The 16820-nt window shown below is 56.3% G+C and overlaps 1 protein-coding gene across 1 annotated transcript; it reads left to right on the forward strand.

The window, feature by feature from the left end:
- The first annotated feature begins 1548 nt into the window (after positions 1–1548).
- Positions 1549–15003, forward strand: C26H6orf132 (chromosome 26 C6orf132 homolog). Its single transcript, XM_050984978.1, has 5 exons — positions 1549–1776; positions 5159–5274; positions 8238–8313; positions 8639–11453; positions 11768–15003. Exons 1-5 carry the CDS (start codon positions 1626–1628, stop codon positions 11868–11870), a joined length of 3261 nt encoding a protein of 1086 aa, XP_050840935.1. The 5' UTR covers positions 1549–1625; the 3' UTR covers positions 11871–15003.
- Positions 15004–16820: the final 1817 nt, after the last annotated feature.

The following is a 16820-nucleotide window of genomic DNA, read 5'->3' on the forward strand; positions in this document are numbered from 1 at the left end:
TGGAAGATTCTGTTGCTCATTACAACCTCTGCTGCTTTATCCTCCATAGAAAACACAGAAGAGTCAGTTATGATTCTGCATTATGGCTGTTGTTGGTTGTGAGCTGTTTTAGTTTTTGCCTGTGTTTCAGTGTTTCTGTGCTCCTGTGACCCTGCCCGGAGCCCACCAGCACGGTTTCCCACCCGGATCTGGCTGCAGCGCTGCTGTTTCCCAGTTTCCATCCCATCCCTCTCTTCCCTGCAGGCAGGACAATCCCTTCTCCCCCCGCCCGCTACAGCCGGTCCCTGCTGAGTGCCAGGGCGGCTGTCTGGCTGTCTGTGTGTCTGTGTGTCTGTCAGCAGCGGCGTTTCCGTCTCCCAGGCAGCACTTAAGATAACTGTCAGGCCAGCCGCACTAATTGCAGGGCTGGCACAGGGAGCAGAGCCTCCCCTGCGGAGCGGAGCGGGAGCAGCCCCGGCCAGGGAGAGGCACCCGAGCCGCGCCACGGAGCCGCAGCCCCGCTGAAATCCCCGGGACATCCCTTAAAGTGTTAGAGCTCCTCCGCCACAGCCGCCGAATTGAATTTTAGCATTTTAATTCTCCTTTTCCTTCCCCGTTTCCCATTCATAATTCACTTTATTTAAGTGCTGCCTTGTATCTGTGCCACGATTGGACTTCTCTTTTGGGATATCATAACAGTGCTCATTTTTCATTCTTCACAGGAGATTTAATGTGTTGCTTTAATTTGTTCTTTAAAGCAAAAAAAAAGAAGATGCTTTTCACTAGAAAAGCATAATTTTAAAGTGATTAATTGATGTTTATCACTGAAAAAAAGAAATCTGTATGGTTTTGACTCCCAAAACTTGGTAGAGATAGAAAGAGGTGGAAGATCTTAACCTGAAGTTGGAGGCTGTGTTTCATGGTTAATGTTTTGACAACTATTTTGGGTTTAAAGTTCTCCAGAATTCCCTACGTTTATTAGTAGGCAATGTTACTCATTAACTCTCAATTTTTACTTGCAGGGCACAAAAAATCGCTACCAGTGCTAGAAATTTGCTTGTGTACCCAAAAGTAGAAATGGTTTAGGGTCAATCCCATCGCCTTCAAGGTTTTGCATCCAAAGCACCCCGAGGCTCGGAGCAGCCCTGGCTCACCGGGTGTTTCTGGCCTTGCCAGGGAAGCCGGGGCTCGGCAGAAGGTGAAGGACGGAGAAACACGGGAGGGAGAGGAAGGGCAGAGCCCTGGGGCCTTCGGGCCGAGGGAACGGCCCCGGCTGAGTCAGGGAGATTTGGAATGGGAGGCTGGGGAAAGGCTCCTCACCCACAGGGCGCCTGGGCACCGGACCCGGCTCTCCGGAGCTCAGGGAGCGCTCGGACAGAGGGGTCAGGCTCGGGGCTGCGGGGTGTCCCTGCGGGGCCCGCAGCCGAACCGGGACGGTCCACGCCGGCCGCAGCGGCTCTCGGAGCCCCGATGCCCTCGCAGCCCCGGCTCTCGGTGCCCCGGCTCTCGGCGCTCTCGGAGCGGGGGCACCTGGCGGAGGGCGGGCCCGGGGGTGGGGCCGTCCCCGCCCCTCCGGAGCTCTCGGCTCCGTCCCCTCGGTGCCGCGGGATGCCCGGCAGGGCTCGCCTCGGCTCGGCTCGGCCAGCATGAAGAAGCACCAGCCGCACTCGGTGCAGGGCACCTTCAGCCGCCTCTTCGGCAAGCGCCACTCCAGCCCCAGCGCCGCGTCCCTGTTCGCCACCAACCCGCCCTGGATCTTCACGCAGGAGGTGACCTCGGACAGCGCGGGCGGCACCGGTCAGTGTCCCCCGCCGGCCGTGGGGCTGGGCCGGGCGGTCCCGGGGCCAGAAGGGGGAGGTGGGCTCGGGGGCTCCGCTGCTGCCCGCCGGAGAAGCTCCGGGAGCGCTCGGTGGCACCGGGATGCGGCAGCGCCGGTCCCGGAGCTGTGCCCGAGCGGGGCTGGGGGTCCGCACCGCGGCTGGGCGGCTGCCGCTCCCGGCGAGTTAAACTCGGCTCAAACAGGCTGATGAGTGACTGAAAATCCACTTTGTTGCTTCCCGTCGCGTTTTCCCACGCCATGTTTGATCTGCGCCTTCCCAGGTCGGAGTTATTTACTCATAAACCTGTTTCTCGCAGGGCTGCGAGCGAGGACGGAGCTGAGGGTTGCATATTCCTCGGGATTTATTTGTGTTTCTTTGTGGTTTTAATTGCTATACGGTGCCCTGGAGGCTCATGTAGGAGGGAGCCAAATTAATAGTAATGGAGCCAGGTAGATAGAAGATAGCAGTTGGTGGATGAAGTTTGGTGGCTGTAAGAGCCCAACAAACTCTTCCAAGATTAAAAAAAATGGAAGTGCCGCCTGCTGAGCTGTGCAGGGTGAAGTATTGTCTGTGAAAGCAACTGCGAGGTGGTTACACCCCAAAGGCCAAGCTGCTGAAACCAAGATAAAATGAAAGTGTGACAGGGAGTTTCATGCAACTCTGCAACCTAGGAGGAAAATTGCTGATTTCTAACTGTCGTAAATCTGAGGAGGATTCAAGCTTCTCTCTGATGTGGTTTGGATTAGAAAAAAGAAAAGAAGTTGCTGTGTCTGCTTATTAGGAGCCTGATTTCCGTGGCTGCGGTTCTGCAGGGGCAGTACAAAAGCTTTCTGCTCAGGTGTGGGTCGGACTGCCGGGGAAGAGCCGGGAATCCTGAAACCCGAGCCTGAGGAGCAGCTGGGGAATCGCTCCTTAGCATCCTCCTGGCCTTTCTGCCCGGAATGGGCTCGGTGAGGGTGCAGTGGCAGTGGGACACAGCAGCCCAAAGGGACAGCAGCCCAGGGGCCAGCTGTGTTGTACCCAGACCCACACACTGCAAGCCCTGGTCCTGCCTCAGCCCTGGCCGTTTCTGGAACATTTCCTGCAGGGCTCCGTGCCTGGAGGAGTCCCCTGCTCCTGCTGATCCCCACCTTGGTTTCTCATACAAAGTAAACACAAGTTAGGCAATGTGCAATGGGTGGAGGTTTGCATGTCCCTGACTCAGAGATTCCTGAATATAGTGACTGCTGGCACCTCCTCCTCCTCCTCCTGCGGGGAGCTGTGGGTACCCCGGCTCAAACCTGCTGCACCTCCTCCAGGTGATGCAACCCCCGGGGAGGAAGAAGTTCCATTACATGCGTGGCAAATTGTTTATTTAATTTCCCGTGGCTGAGCAAACACAAATGTCTCCAGGACAGGCTGAATGTCAAAAAGTGGCCGAAGCAAGGCCAGTGCTTTGAGCCAGCTGCTTCCCACAGCTTCCAAGGGTGCATTTCCTGATTCCTCCTTCCAGGAAAGGAAGCTGGCAGAGCTCAGGGCTTGCTGGTGATGGGCTCCCAGCAGGCAAGTCCTGTTTATCTAGCAAAGAAAACACAACTACAAGCACTTCATTTTCCTTTAATTAAAGCATTCAGGGTAGCGATGCTTAGTAATCTAGGATCAAAGTCCTTGTGATCTTTAATCCAGTTTCTCACTGGGTTTACCTAGTGACTGTTAAATATAAAACTCATCTTTTCAAGCCTCAGAACTACTCTGTTGCTGCTCAGGCTGTCTGAGTCCAAACTCTCCTCTTGCCTTGGCCTTAATTCCTGCTCCTTACTCACTGAATGTGGGGTCACCCACAGAATTAATCATCAGAGAATCACAGCGTGATTGAGTGGAAAGGGACCTTAAAACTCATCTCATTCCGCTCCCTCTCATGGGCAGGGACACCTTCCACTAGGTCAGGCTGCTCCAAGCCCCATCCAACTTGGCCTTGGACACTTCCAGGCAATTTGCTGACACCTCTGTCCTCCCTGGGACTGCAGCAGCTCCTCCTGAGTGCTTCTGGGCCCCTGCCAGGCAGGGAGGTGGTAAAGGCTTGGTAGGACCAGGCTGGCTGAAGCACAGCTGGGTGGTGATTTGAAAGCTGGAGAAAATGTCCTTTGTGTAAAGAATCACTTGTAGTGGGAGAGGTTTGGTGTGAGGGAGGGGAAGCTGTGACTGCCTGGAGGGGCAGTGACAGCAGGGCAGATGCTCTGGGGGTGTCCCAGGGTAACCTGGGGGTGCTGAGTGGGAGAAAGGAGAAGCTGGCGTGCTTCTGGGCTCTGTGGTGTGTTTGAAGGTTGTGTGGAATCCATCTGCCTCCAGTCCCTCAGCAGAGGCTGTGCTGCCTCATGCCCAGCCCCTGGTGTGGTCAGGTTCTCCATTCCAGGTGTTCCTTCTGTGGGATGCACACAGAGCATTTGCCCTCCTCTTTTTCCTAGACTTGGTGTAAAGCTGTTTCCCTGGGAGCTTCCTCCTGATTTCTGCCCAACCTTCTTCTTCTCTCCCTTCCTCACTATCGAGGTCTCTTGTTGGGAGCACTCCTGCAGCTTTCCCTTCAATCAGAGCCATTTTGTTGTTTCCCCCTCCTTCCTCAAACTCTCAGGTTTTCTTTAATGTCGGTCTCTTTGGCTACGAGTTATTTGTGTATCTCCTTCCAGCCAAGGTGGGGTTTACATGCTTCAGTATTTCTGCTTGTTAATTCATGCTGCTAATCAGACACAAAGAACGTAATTAAATTAATTTTATGAGCTTTCTTCACTGTCAGAAATAAACCAGCCCAAGAGGCGTGGTTCAAGGTGAAAGCACAAGGCTGGGAACCAGGAATTCCTGACGGCTTCTCCTGCTTGTCACAGCAGGGCCCTGTGACTTCCTGCCCTGCTGTCTCCCCAGGCAGGGCAGTCACCCAAAGCAGGCTGGAGGGTTGTGAAGCACCTGGAATTCCCTCTGGCTGGGATGTCAGTGCTGTGCCCACTGAGTGCTCGGCAGGGCAGGAGCTGTCCCTGCTCCTCTGCTGCTGCCTGCCCTCGATTCCAGCTGCTCAGACCAGCCAGGATTGCCTCCTGTTCCTTCTGAGCTGCTCCAGTTCATCCTGCAGAGCTCAGGGAAGGCTCTCTGAGCTCTGCAGGTGTGTGACAGGCCTGTGAGTGCCTGTCCTGCACACAGGGGACCTTCCTCTCCTATCTTCCACTCACCCCCAGGACACCCAGCTTTTCCTCAGGGTCTGATGGGCTTTGCCCACTCCTGGGGCTGCTGCAGCAAATTCTGCACAGCTCTCTGTGAACTCCCAGGGTGTCTGTGTTGTTTTCAGCAGTGCCCAGCTCAGTGCTGCTGCTCACACTCTGCTCTCCCCCCAGGTGATGTGATCGAGGTCTATTATGGTGACAATCGCTTCGGGACGGTGACAGACCCGGGCACAGCCACGCTCAAACCCCGGCCGAGGGTGCGGCCCCTGCTGACCTTCCTGCCCCTGGTGAGTGCCCCAGTCCCTGCTGGGCTGGAACCGGTGCCCAGACCCAGAGCTGCTGCTCTGAGCCCCTGCTGAGAGGGAGCAGAAATGAAAGCAGGACCCCTGTGTGATGAGACTGGCTAGGAGGGATTGGGGTGACCTCAGCTCACGCTGCTCTGGGACACAGAGGAGGCTTTGGGGGAGAGGTGTGAGCACTGTCAGACTGCATTTTCAATTAAAAACTGATTGCTGAGCACGGAGGATGATAGATCAGGCTTGCAGTGCAATTTACCTCCCTGGTGCTGGCAGGATCTGTCCCAGATCAGGTGGGTGCCTGGAGCCAGCAGTGCTGCACCGAGTCCTGCTGAGCAGAGGATGAGGTGATGCTGTGGCTGTGCTGGGGGAGATTCTTTTCAATCTCTGTATGAAAAACCATTCCCAATCCTCAGGGCTGTCACCCAAGCCCTGGTGCTGCTGCCCACACAGGCACAGCAGGCCCTGGGGCTCTTTTTGCCTTCCGAGGGCCCCTCACAAACCTGGGCTGCTCCTCCCAGTACCAGCTCTAACTGAAGGAACTGGTAGGAAAAGGCAGCATTTTGAAGCACCAGTGTGTGTTGGATGTTTGCACGCTTTTGGTGAGGTTTGATCATGATTTGATTTGATCATAATTCGCACTGACTCTTCTGCTGCCTCTACATACCTGCCCCAGGTACACACCTGCACGGGGCTGTTCTGCAGCTCCTGCCTTAACCCTTTCCCCCCACCCACCGAGCAGCTCCCGGTGAGTCAGGAGGATGCTCACGCCCTGCCCTGCAGCTCCTGTGCCTCTGCACCTGGCAGCTCTTCCCACAGGAGCAGCTTCCTGCCCCCAGCCCGGGCTGTCCCACAGGGATCCAGCAGGGACTGCAGGAGAGGGGTCCCCCCCCCCCCAGCACTGCAGGTATCCCAGGGAATGAATTCCTGCAGCAAACTCCACACTGCCCTAGCTCAAAACCAAGGAGTTTGGGGGCAGCTCCTCATATTCAGAGAAGTTCTTGGTCTCTCTGAGACCCCAGGGTGCTCAGCAGTTGTATTTTGGGTGGCTTTTGTAAGGGGCAGCCTCAAACCTTAGTCGTTGAATGGGTGGGCTCCTGAGAGCTGGGGACCATGGGGACAGGCAGGCTCCCTTCACTGGGAGGGCTGACTCTGTTCCAGGGATGAAAAGCGATTCCTGGTGGTTGCAGTGAAAGCTTCCCCCCCACGGGATCCTCAGCAGGCACCAATCTGATTCAGGTACCACAAACTGGAAATGCAGGTTCCTGGCACAGCACCCAGAGAGGGCCCTGAATCAGCTGGAGCTTTTCTGGGCTGGCCACACCCCGAGCAAACACCGGCAGCAATCTTCCCAACCATCTCTGCAGACTGGCAGCGTGCTGGGGATGCTTTCCATTTCAGAAGCCAGCTGATGACGTGGGGATGGGTGGTTTTGGAGAGATGCTGAGCAGCTGCCACAGAAGGTTTTGGTGAGGAACAGGCTTGCCCAGTTTGAAATGACACGTCCAAAATCCTTTGCAGCCTTTGGCTTCTCCATCAGCACGGAGCTGTCTGGTCCTTTGTGCAATCCCAGGATAGGAATTCCCTCACTCCTGGCTCACCTGTGACTGGCTCATTCCCTTGTGCTTATAGGGGATCTTTGGTCGTCTGCAGGGTGATGGATGTAGCAAGTGAAATTTGTGCATTTTCCCATTATTTTGGCCAAATCTGGGGCATTCCAGGACTCTTCCGCAGGAGCCCAGGTGCTGCTGTTTTCTCAGCTCTGCCCCAGCAGCTCCTGAGCTCCCCGGGCAGGGCAGTGTGTGGCTGTGATGTGCTGTCTGAGCCTGGATGGACAAATCCAACTGACCTTTGATCCAGGAGACTTTGGAATCCCAGTCAATCTGATGTAAAAACGGTGATAACTGGCAGAGAAAGGCAAAGGGCCGGGGCTCAATCATTATCCAGGCTTTTGTGTGCAGGAAATGGCTGGGGGAGAGGCGCAGGCTGATGGCAGGATAACATTTCCTTTGTCAAAGGCTGTTAGCAGTGCAAACAGCTGCCTGGGGTGAGCAGGAATGGACGTGGAGCCTGGGAATGGGACAGTGTGTCCCTCCGTGGATGCTTCCTCCCTCGGAGCTTTGTGTCTCTCTGACATTGCTGTGCCTCGAGCTGCCCCCAGACCCGGTGTGAGACCCCCCGGCCGAGTTGCTCATCCCAGCTGTGCCCTGCACACGGGTGCCCAGGTGTGTCCCGGGTACCCAGGTGTGTCCCGGAGCCACCCCGGCCGTGAGTCAGGGACAGGAGAGGCTTTTGCTGCTGGCAGAGCCCCGGCAGGCTCCAGGTGAGTCACCTGCCCCAATGGCTCACCTGGGTGGCTGCAATTACCGCGGTGCCCTGGCTGCAGGCGCCCTCCCGGGTGTGTAGGCTGCCAAATTGCTGGTCCTGTACCAGCTAAAGGCACTGCCGAGTTCTCAGCGTGAGCCTGAAGGGGGTAACTGCGAGCAAAACACAAACCTCACAAGCAGCAGCCTTCCCCAGAGTGCTCAGATATGCTGGTGCCAGTTTCCCAAAAAGCTGGAAGTCTGCCTGTGACTGTGGCAGTGCTTGCTGCAGAGAAATACCCACCAAAGTGCCCACTGAACCCAGGGGAGCTGCTCAGTGCACTGCTGCATCAACGGTGAGGGGCTGGTGCTGCTGCTGGCAGCTGGGCAGCCCCGAGGGGGATGTGAATTCCTCCAGGGGGATGTGAAATAGCTGAATTCCTCTCCAGCCCTCCATGGCCTGTGCAGCCTTGATGACTCCACTCATCCCCTCAAACCCTGTCAACAGCAGCTTCCACAGGGACCTCCATATCACAGACACTGCCCTGGATCCCATCAGGGCTTGTGTGGACAAATTACCAGCTGCTTGTCAGCCCTTTGTGCTGATCCCTGGCTGTAAGACTGACGGCTCTGTTTTCTCAACTCCTGCAGAATGCCCAGGAATCCCACGGGGTGGCTGTGCCAACGCCGTCGGTGCCAGAAGACTTTGTGGAAAAGGCAGCTCTTGGTAAGGGATGTTCTCTGTGGAGTCCTGGCCAGCACAGAGTGCTCACCGAGCCCTCAGGGCAGGAAATGTGTGTGTGTACCCAGCTCTGGAGCAGACAGTCTGCTCATGTATTTTCATGCTAAAATAGAGTCTGTTATTAATTATTTTTTGAAGTCATTGAAAATTAAATAATTCCTAAGGGGTGAGGCAGAGTGGCTGTTGCAGTTCAGGAGGATTTTGACGGCCTGGCAAAGGGCTGGCTCGCTGGGCAGGCCACTGGCACGGGCCAGGCTGGCTCAGCTCTGATGGAGAGGTGCTCACATGGCTGTGCTCTCTGCTCCTGCAGGCTCTGGCTCCCAGCTCAATGGCAATATTCGGATGTACAGCTCGGTGGGGGACCTGCGCCCGCAGGCCCTCGATGGGCATGACCTGGATGAAGATATCCCCCCACCTCCATCGGTGCCCCCACCACCCCCTCCAGTGCTCGTGTCACCCCCTCTGGCCTCGCCGGTCCCTCCACCCCCCGAAATGCTGCCACCGCCGCCACCACTGCCACCCGAAATGGTGCCACCGCCTCCCGCCATGGCAGCGCCGCCGCCTCCCGCCTCTGCCCTGTCCTCGCCCAGCACTCCGGCTCCTCCAGACTTCATCCCGCCAGCCCCGCCGGGCGCCCGGGACTCCTTCGGCCCCGGCATGTCCAAGTGGAAATCCGAGACGGTGCTGAACACGAGGCAGGCTGATGCCGAGGGGCCGCTCTGCGCCGCCGAGCCCGGGGCGCCCGCGGCCCCCAGCCCCAAGGAGAGCCTGCAGCCCAAGGCCGAGCCCCACCTCACCTTCCCCAGGTCGTTCAAGGTGCCACCGCCAGCCCCGGCACGCTCCTCGTCCATCCCGGTGCAGGAGGGCCGGCAGGAGCCCGTGCCCAGGCAGCCTCACGCCCGGCCGCCCCTGCCGCCCTGCTTCACCATCAGACCTGCGGGCAAGGCGCGGCCGGGAGAGGACGAGCAGAGGAGCTCCGGGCTCAGACAGGGCCTTGGGAAGCCGGCTGTGCCCCCTCCACTGAGCCCCAAGCCGGGCACAGGGCTCAGCCAAGGTGCGAATCCCACTGGCCGCCGCTCCCCACTGCCGGGCTCCGAGGGGGAGAGGATTCCCCAGCTGAAAACAGCCGGGAGAGACTCCCCTCCAAAATCTGAACCTCTCACTGCGAACGACCTGGATCTCCCCCCTCCGGACTACCCGAGCTGCGAGGACGACTGGAAGGATGCCAACAACCTGAACAAGCTGCGGGATGAGCTCTCGGCCCTGCTGCGCTTCCCGCGCCGCGAGGAGAGGCCGCTGGAGAAGCCGGCTGCTCCCCAGCCTGTGGACAGTGGTCCCAGCCGTGCTGGCAGCCGTGAGCCAGGGCTCAGCGAGCCCCAGCTCGCCAGAAAGGACACAGGGTTATCCAAGGGAGGGGAGAGTGAGAAGAAAGAGGCACCCAGCAGTCCCCCCAGCACCAGTGAGGGCTCTCCCAGCACTGCAGTCACCGCCCCGGACAGCAACCCTGACACACAGCCCCGCAGTGTGATGACGATCAGGAACGAGCTGGAGGCTGTGCTGTCTCTGAAGAAAGAGGGGAAACCTGCCTCAGGGCTCAGCAGCCAGAAGCAGGGTGTGGAAAATGGCATCAGCACCCCACAGGTGAGGAAGAGCCCCCCTGACACGAGTGACTCAGTGGTGCCAAAGCCGGTCCCCAGCCCGCTCCCAGCCCCGGTGGCTGCTGTGGAGAAGGACGAGACAGACCACGAGGACCATCCTGCTCCTGCTGCTGGCAAGGTCACAGAGGATGTGAGCCCTGCTCCTGGGTCCCTCAGCAGCAGTGTGAGTCCCCCAGACCCACCCCAGAGACCGGCAGAGGAGCCCCCAGCTACCAGCCCCCCCTCAGCCCCTGTGTCCCCTGCACAGAGCCCAGCACCACAGCCCAGCTCGGCCATCTTCCAGTACAAAGTGCACCGGGCTGGGGCCAGCTCGGCCGAGCCGCCCTCTGCCCCGGGCTCCGCTGAGCCCTCCTGCCCTGGGAGTTTGAGCAGGAGCCCCCCGGGCAGCTCGGGAGCAGGGCAGGAGGAGGTGCTGATCCACCCGGTGACGGGGGAGCGCGTGGAGCGGGGCTCGCCCATGGCCCTGCTGCTGGCGGCCCGGCAGCGTGCCCAGCGGGGCCGCCAGGCCGGGGATGGGGCGGCCGCGCTCAGGGTAAAGCCAGCCCTGAGACTCAGCAGTGCCTCGTCGGACACCTCCTCCACCAGCTTCTTCCGCCATGAGTCCAAGCCCTACTCCTTCACCGTGGTGCCTCGGCCGTCTGCGGCCAGTCCACCGGGGTCTGGCTGGAGCAAGCCCCCCTCCTTCTCCAGCTCCTCGGAGCAGGGCCGGGACATGCGGGCGGCAGGCGAGGCGCAGCCCCCCGGGCCCCGGCGAGCTGCTGCCTCCAGCCTGCTCCGGGGCCTGCTGGACGCGGGGCAGCCCAGCCAGCCCGGCCCGGCCCGGCCTGGAGCGCCCCGGGAGGAGGAGAACGGGGACACGGCGCTGGACTTCGGCATTATCCCCCCGCCCCCCGAATTCAGCAACGAGGTGAACGAGGGTCCCCTCCCGAGCCAGGAGGAGAACCGCAAGTGCCCCAGCGTCCCTGACAGTGGCCGGGGCTTGGGAGAGCCGCGCTATTTCAGGTGGGCTGGCTACAGCCGCAGCTACGGGGGCAACCAAGAGCCAGCTGCTCCACCACCCTTGGAGAAGAGCTGGAGGAACGGTGACTTCACACCGCAGTACCCGGATTACAGCAGCTCCAGGAGCTTCCCCAGCCACGGCCCCAACCCGCGCCCGCTGATCAAGAAGCGCCTGTACATGTCGGAGCCCGACAGCTCCTACCCCCGGGCGGCCGCAGCCCCCCGGGCCTCGGGCACCCTCTCCTCCACCCTCTCCTCCTACGGCCCTGGGGGGTTCAGCTCCACGCCCGGGGAGGGGTCTCGCCACCCGGGCTCCGGCCACAGGAACGGCCCCTCGAGCACCCAGGGCAGGCGGGCGTCGATGGATGCTGCGGGGAAAGCCGCGGCCTACGGCGGCCCCGGGGCTGAGGCCAAGTACAAGGGCCAGAACGGGGACTTCTCGCCCGCCAGCGTGCTGACAGCCAACAGGTACGTGCCCCTGAGCCCACGTGCTCCCTGAGCCCACCCTCCCTGTCCTCGGTGTCCCTTGGAATGGTCCCAGAGCAGCACTGGGGCTCCAGGGAAGTCGCTGCTCCTTGGCTCGTGCTGCTGCCCCATTCTGAGGGCAGTGACAGCCCATGGCTCCTCCCTGGTGCCAGCTGTGACCCCATGCCCACGTCCCTCCCGTCCCCGCCTCACTGAGGGGAGACAGGAAGCAGTGAAACGCATCCCTGTGGTGCTGACCCAACGCCAAGGCTTGCCTGGGCTTGCTTTGGGTGACTGTCCCTCTGTTCTCCCTGCAGGCCTGCCCATGGCACCCCGCACTACAGGGGACCCTCCAACACCTTCACGGTCCGGCCTGGCACACGCCAGCCCATCTCCTACGCCTACCAGAGCCACCGGTAGGCCGAGCTCAGGGCCGCCCCACTGGCGGCCGGCTGGGAGGGGCGAGAAGGTGCCTGGGTCGGTCCCCTCCTCCTCTACGGGCACCAGGGACGGTCCCAACCCAGCCTGGAAATGCACTGGCTTGGAACTGCTGATGGGGAATGAGCCCGAGACTGGACTTTTCTCAAAGACTGCCATGGAGATTAGTTACTGCGGAGGGCAGGCCGCTGCCCTGTCACGTGAGCAAACGTGGTTCCCCTTTTTCCTGCTTTCCCTCCCGGGTTATTTTCAGGATTGCAGCCTGAAAGGCTGTCTAGGAAAGCCAAGGAGCATCCTCAGCTCTCTTTAAAGAGCATCACCACTGGAAAGGTTGATTTCGGTTTGTTTTTTAATTGGTTTAACTGCAGCATGTTTGGGAGCAGGGAGAAACCAACTGAGAGATGAGCAGAATGGAAGTAAAGCAGTGTATAGCTAAATGTCAGGGATTGAAATAAGAATGTGAGGCCAGTGGGATAGGAGGAGAGTTTAGGATGCCTTGATCCTGACCCGTTCTGTCCTTAAGAGTTTGGAGCAAACCAGTTCTGCCTTAAACCCAGCTCTGAGCAGTCAGTGCCTGCCCTGCCGAGCTGGGCTCTGACCCCTTCTCCAGGAGCAGCTTTGGGAGCAGGGGCCCTGCTTTGCTGTGCCTTCTGGTCACTGTAAATGTTTCTGTTGGTAATTATTCCTCGTGGAAGGAGGCTGTGAGGCCTGGCTGGAAGGATGTGAAGCACTTTGGAGGTGTAGGACACGGAGCAATCCTTTTCCTTGGGCTGGTGGGTGCCAGCGACTCGCCCAGCCTTGCTGCTGGTGCTCTCCCCGAGGGCTCTCCTGCCATTCACACCCCTGTGCCCCACAAAGTGTCCTTCTGAGCTGTTCCACTGATCTGGGACTGAGAAGCTCCGTGTCAGTGTGCCTGTTTGTGCTGGTGGGCTGTCTGCAGGGACCCTGACGGGAGCTGGCTCCCTCTGTTTGCCTCAGTGCTGGTCCGGGTGCTGCAGGTGCAGCCCTGCCCTGCTCCCCACTGCTGCCTCCGAGCAGCTGCTGGTGCCTGGGCAGGGCTGGGAGCTGTGAGAAGCCTTAAAGAGGGTTCCAGAGTGAGCAGTGGGGTCTCACCACAGCTGACCTGAGTTGTGAATAGCCAACGTCCTGAAACTAGAAACAGAGACTCTTCCTCCTAGGTAAACCTGCTGAAAATCACTGTAAGATAACTGTAAAAACTTGTAGAGAATTATTTCTTGTCACTGATAAACTGAAAGCACTTTGAGACATGAGTCTGTTTTCATGGAAAGCACTTTTCTCTTTTCAATGCTATAAATGCCACTGGTTCCACTCCAGCTTACCCTGCCTGGCACACATCTGGATGTGGCCTGCAAGCAGATCTTGCTTTACAGTTCAGCTCAAAATCAGGGATACATTTTCCTTCACTGTGGAATTCTCAAAAGTTATCTTGATATTCGAGTCATGTCATATTCATGTCATTGACAATCTGTGTTTTGTGTTATTTCCAGCTTTACCTAAGAATTTAACAGCCCTTTCAGATATTGCAGCAGCTTTAAAGTATTCTGAACTTCACTTTGCTGTGAATAAAATGAAAATGCAAATACAATAATCAGTCTAATAGCTATTTCAAAGGGCATTTTTATGCCAGCAAGTCATAGTGACTTAGAAGATTTCCATTGCTCACCCCAGCCAATATTGAAATAGGCTTTTAATATCTGGGTGTTGGTTTTAAAAAAATATTTATGGAGAGAAGTGACTGTGGAGTAACTATAAGGACATTTAAGTGTGCCAAGTGTCATGTGGAATACCACCTGCCTCAAAACATGGAATTTTCTCCATGCAAGGAGCATCTTGAGCATTCTTATTCATCTGTAGAAGTAAATCCGTGCTCCTCCTGGAGGGGCTCCAGGGTCGTGTTTTGGTACTGGATGAAGTTTCACCAGTTTAACTTGAAAGCAGACAAAGAAGTCTCTTTGATAATGTTGCAACTTAATGGGTTTTTCTTCCTGATACTTTTTTTTTTTCCAAAATAATAAGCTATATTTGCAAATGAGCTCTCAGAAACAATTTTAAGGCTGGGTGGGCAATTTCAGCTTTTGATACTGACTTTGCCCAGAAGTGGGGAGGGCGGGGGGGGGGGGGTACGTGTGCAGTGTTCCACCTCAAGAATTCTTCCAAATTGCAATCTGCCCAGCACAAGTTGGTTTTTTTTGTTTTTTAGAGAAAAATGTGACACTCCAATGTTGGTACCTGCTTTAAATGTCACGTTTACTACTTCACCCAGACACACAATTCACGTGTAGGTGAATTATGGTCTTAGACACCACGGAGTGTCTCATTTCTAGCAGACATAATTGCTTTAATTTACTATTAGAAGTGTGAAAATAGAAGTCAGCTTTATACAATAGCCACTCTTCATTCAAGAATGCCATTCAGGGACTGCCCAGGGGACTGAGCTGCTACTGAATCAGGTTGGACTCTGCTCCCACTTGTAGGACTGGTTAGCATGCAGGTTTTCAGCAGTGGGACTCTTCTGTTCTTCACTTTGGACTATCCCTGCTTCTTTTGAATGCATTCAGCAAATTCTGGTATTTCAGGAACAGCTCACCATTGATTCTGGGGCCGTTGTGACAAAGGAAGCACTGTCAGAGCTGTTGGCAGGCAAAGCACTTGGGGACAGAGTGAGATGTCCCAGGAGTGAGGACTGCAGGGGTGGGGACGAGCCCCCCTTCCTGGGGCAGGTAACTGGATAAATAAACTGTCCTTGCATTCCTGGTCCTGCTCCTCCCAGCTCTTTCACTACAGAAATTTAGCAATAGAGTAAGAGGAAACAAAACTAGGGAGTATCAATGGAGCAAAGCACCCTGCCTCAGCCCAGGGCTGAGAGCTACCCTGAAGCCTGAGTGTGGAATTATTCTCACTTCACCCTCTCTGATGCAGTGTGGTAATTCAAGTCTGATACAACTGAAATTATCCCCTGCAGCTGCCTCTTCCTCACAAGTTCCTGCTAGGGGAGTGTAACAGAGCTTTAGCTGTAAAGTATTGAACAAAGTCTCTTATTTATGAGTGCCATTGAACACCAACCTTCTTGCATTAAACATTTCTGGATGTTTTATGACATGTGTGGTCTGACATTTTTTAGTGTTGCTTGCATGGTCTGTCTGCTGGAGGACTGGGAAGTTTGCACATTCCTGAAAGGATGGGAAAAGGTAGCTCAGCAAGGGTTTGAATTTCAGCTTAGCCAGGGCTTGGTCCAGTTCCCCTGAGTGGTTGATCCAAAGCCTGTGGCCATGTCAGTGTTCTCAGAAGCCCAGGCAGGGCAGGAAGGGGCAGCTGAGCCCCAGGAGCTCTGTCACTCACACCCAGCTGGTTGGGCAGGCTGGCAGAGGAGCAGCTTCTATAAATAGTGCTTGGGCTGGAGCTGCTCAGCAGGGATGAAACTCTCCTACCTGCTGCAAGTCCCAACTGGAATGCTGTGCCCAAAACTGCAAGCACGGTGTCAGCAATGCAGGCAGGCAGCATAAAGGGTTTGTCTGCAGCGTGGCTGCTCCTCTGCACTCAGAATGAAACTGATTTACATCCTCATCTCTTTCAGCCAGCTCTGGCTACAGCTTCAATGTGTGCCTTGAAGCTTCCACTGGAGCCACAGTGGGTGTCCCCAAGTGTCCCCAAACCTGAACGGTGTGGGTGGTGCAGGGACAGCTGAGCAAGCCCCAAACCCCCAGCATTGCCTCCATTCCTTAGGGAGCTGCAGAGGCAGCCAGGACTGATGTGGAATTGCTGCTGTTCCTGTGACTTCACTGCAGCCTTGCCAGCACTGGTACAGCAGCTCTGAGCTGAGCTGCACCAGCAGCGACTCCTGAACTGCTGCTCCTCTGTGCCCATGAGTGGAACACCCCGAGTGCAAGTGCCAGGCACCCCAAAAGCAGATATCCTTCAGGCAGCGAGCAGAGCCGGGGCCGTGCCTTGCCCTTGTCAAGGGCACTGCTGCCATCCTGTGGCACCACAAACACCTGCCAGATGCTGAAGCATCGAGGCTGGTTTGGTCTTTATTGTAAAAAAGAGTTAATATATCACCAATGACCTGCTCTGCCTGCAGGCTTCAGCACCCACCACGAGTCTTCTGCCATGGACTGCTGTGTTTTGCTCAGGTGTGGCAATATGAGGAACCTAATGTGGTTTAATGTCTGACATCTGAACTTTTATTTTTAGCTGTGCATGATGGAACCCCAAGTTCAGAGTTCTGGCAAGAACAATTTCCTGAAAAGCAGCAGGAGCCAGAGCCTGCTTTGCAGCAGTGCTGAAGAACTGTAGTACCCTGGCATTGAACAGGAATACGGTGAACATTTATTTAAGAACAGTTTTAATATCAGGGACTGAATTCACAACTTGAACTGTGTGGATGATCTCAGATCTCAGCTGGCTCTCCAGTGCTACAGAAGTGGCCCAGTGGAACTCAACCCCAGTTACAAATGAAAACCATCTTCCAAGACAACCTTTTCAGAACCAGCACGAGACCTGTTCCAGTACAGCATCCCCCCAGGAGGGGACTGTGTGGTTCAAGGGGTACTGCTGAGGAAATGTGTCAGTTTTTATCATCATTTACCGTTTCTTGTCATACACTGCTCTAGAACAGGCAGTTGCTGTGAACACCTGTATGACACGGGAATTCAAAAAGCAGCAAGTGAGGTTTACAAGGAGTATGAGAGAAGTACAGAGCCTGGGAAAGCTTAGTCTGCCTAAAAATTAATTGTGGGCTTTGCACAACTAAACCTACGTGGATGCAGAGATAAAAACCGAAGCAGTGTACATTTAAGTGCTGCTATCATGCTAAAGAACCAGGAGTAACATTCATTTCAATGGTATTTTTGTTTCATTGGTCAGGACTTGCTTAATTCTGTCTAGGAAATACTAGGCCAGACCAAGCCATAC

Source organism: Serinus canaria, chromosome 26 (assembly GCF_022539315.1).
Source record: "Serinus canaria isolate serCan28SL12 chromosome 26, serCan2020, whole genome shotgun sequence".
Lineage (NCBI taxonomy): Eukaryota > Metazoa > Chordata > Aves > Passeriformes > Fringillidae > Serinus > Serinus canaria.

Coding starts and splice junctions, on each gene's coding strand:
- C26H6orf132 (XM_050984978.1), top strand. CDS start 1,626: ATGAAGAAGCACCAGCCGCACTCGGTGCAGGGCACCTTCAGCCGCCTC. Junction 1,777..5,158: donor GGACAGCGCGGGCGGCACCG/GTCAGTGTCCCC, acceptor CTCTCCCCCCAG/GTGATGTGATCGAGGTCTAT. Junction 8,314..8,638: donor TGTGGAAAAGGCAGCTCTTG/GTAAGGGATGTT, acceptor CTGCTCCTGCAG/GCTCTGGCTCCCAGCTCAAT.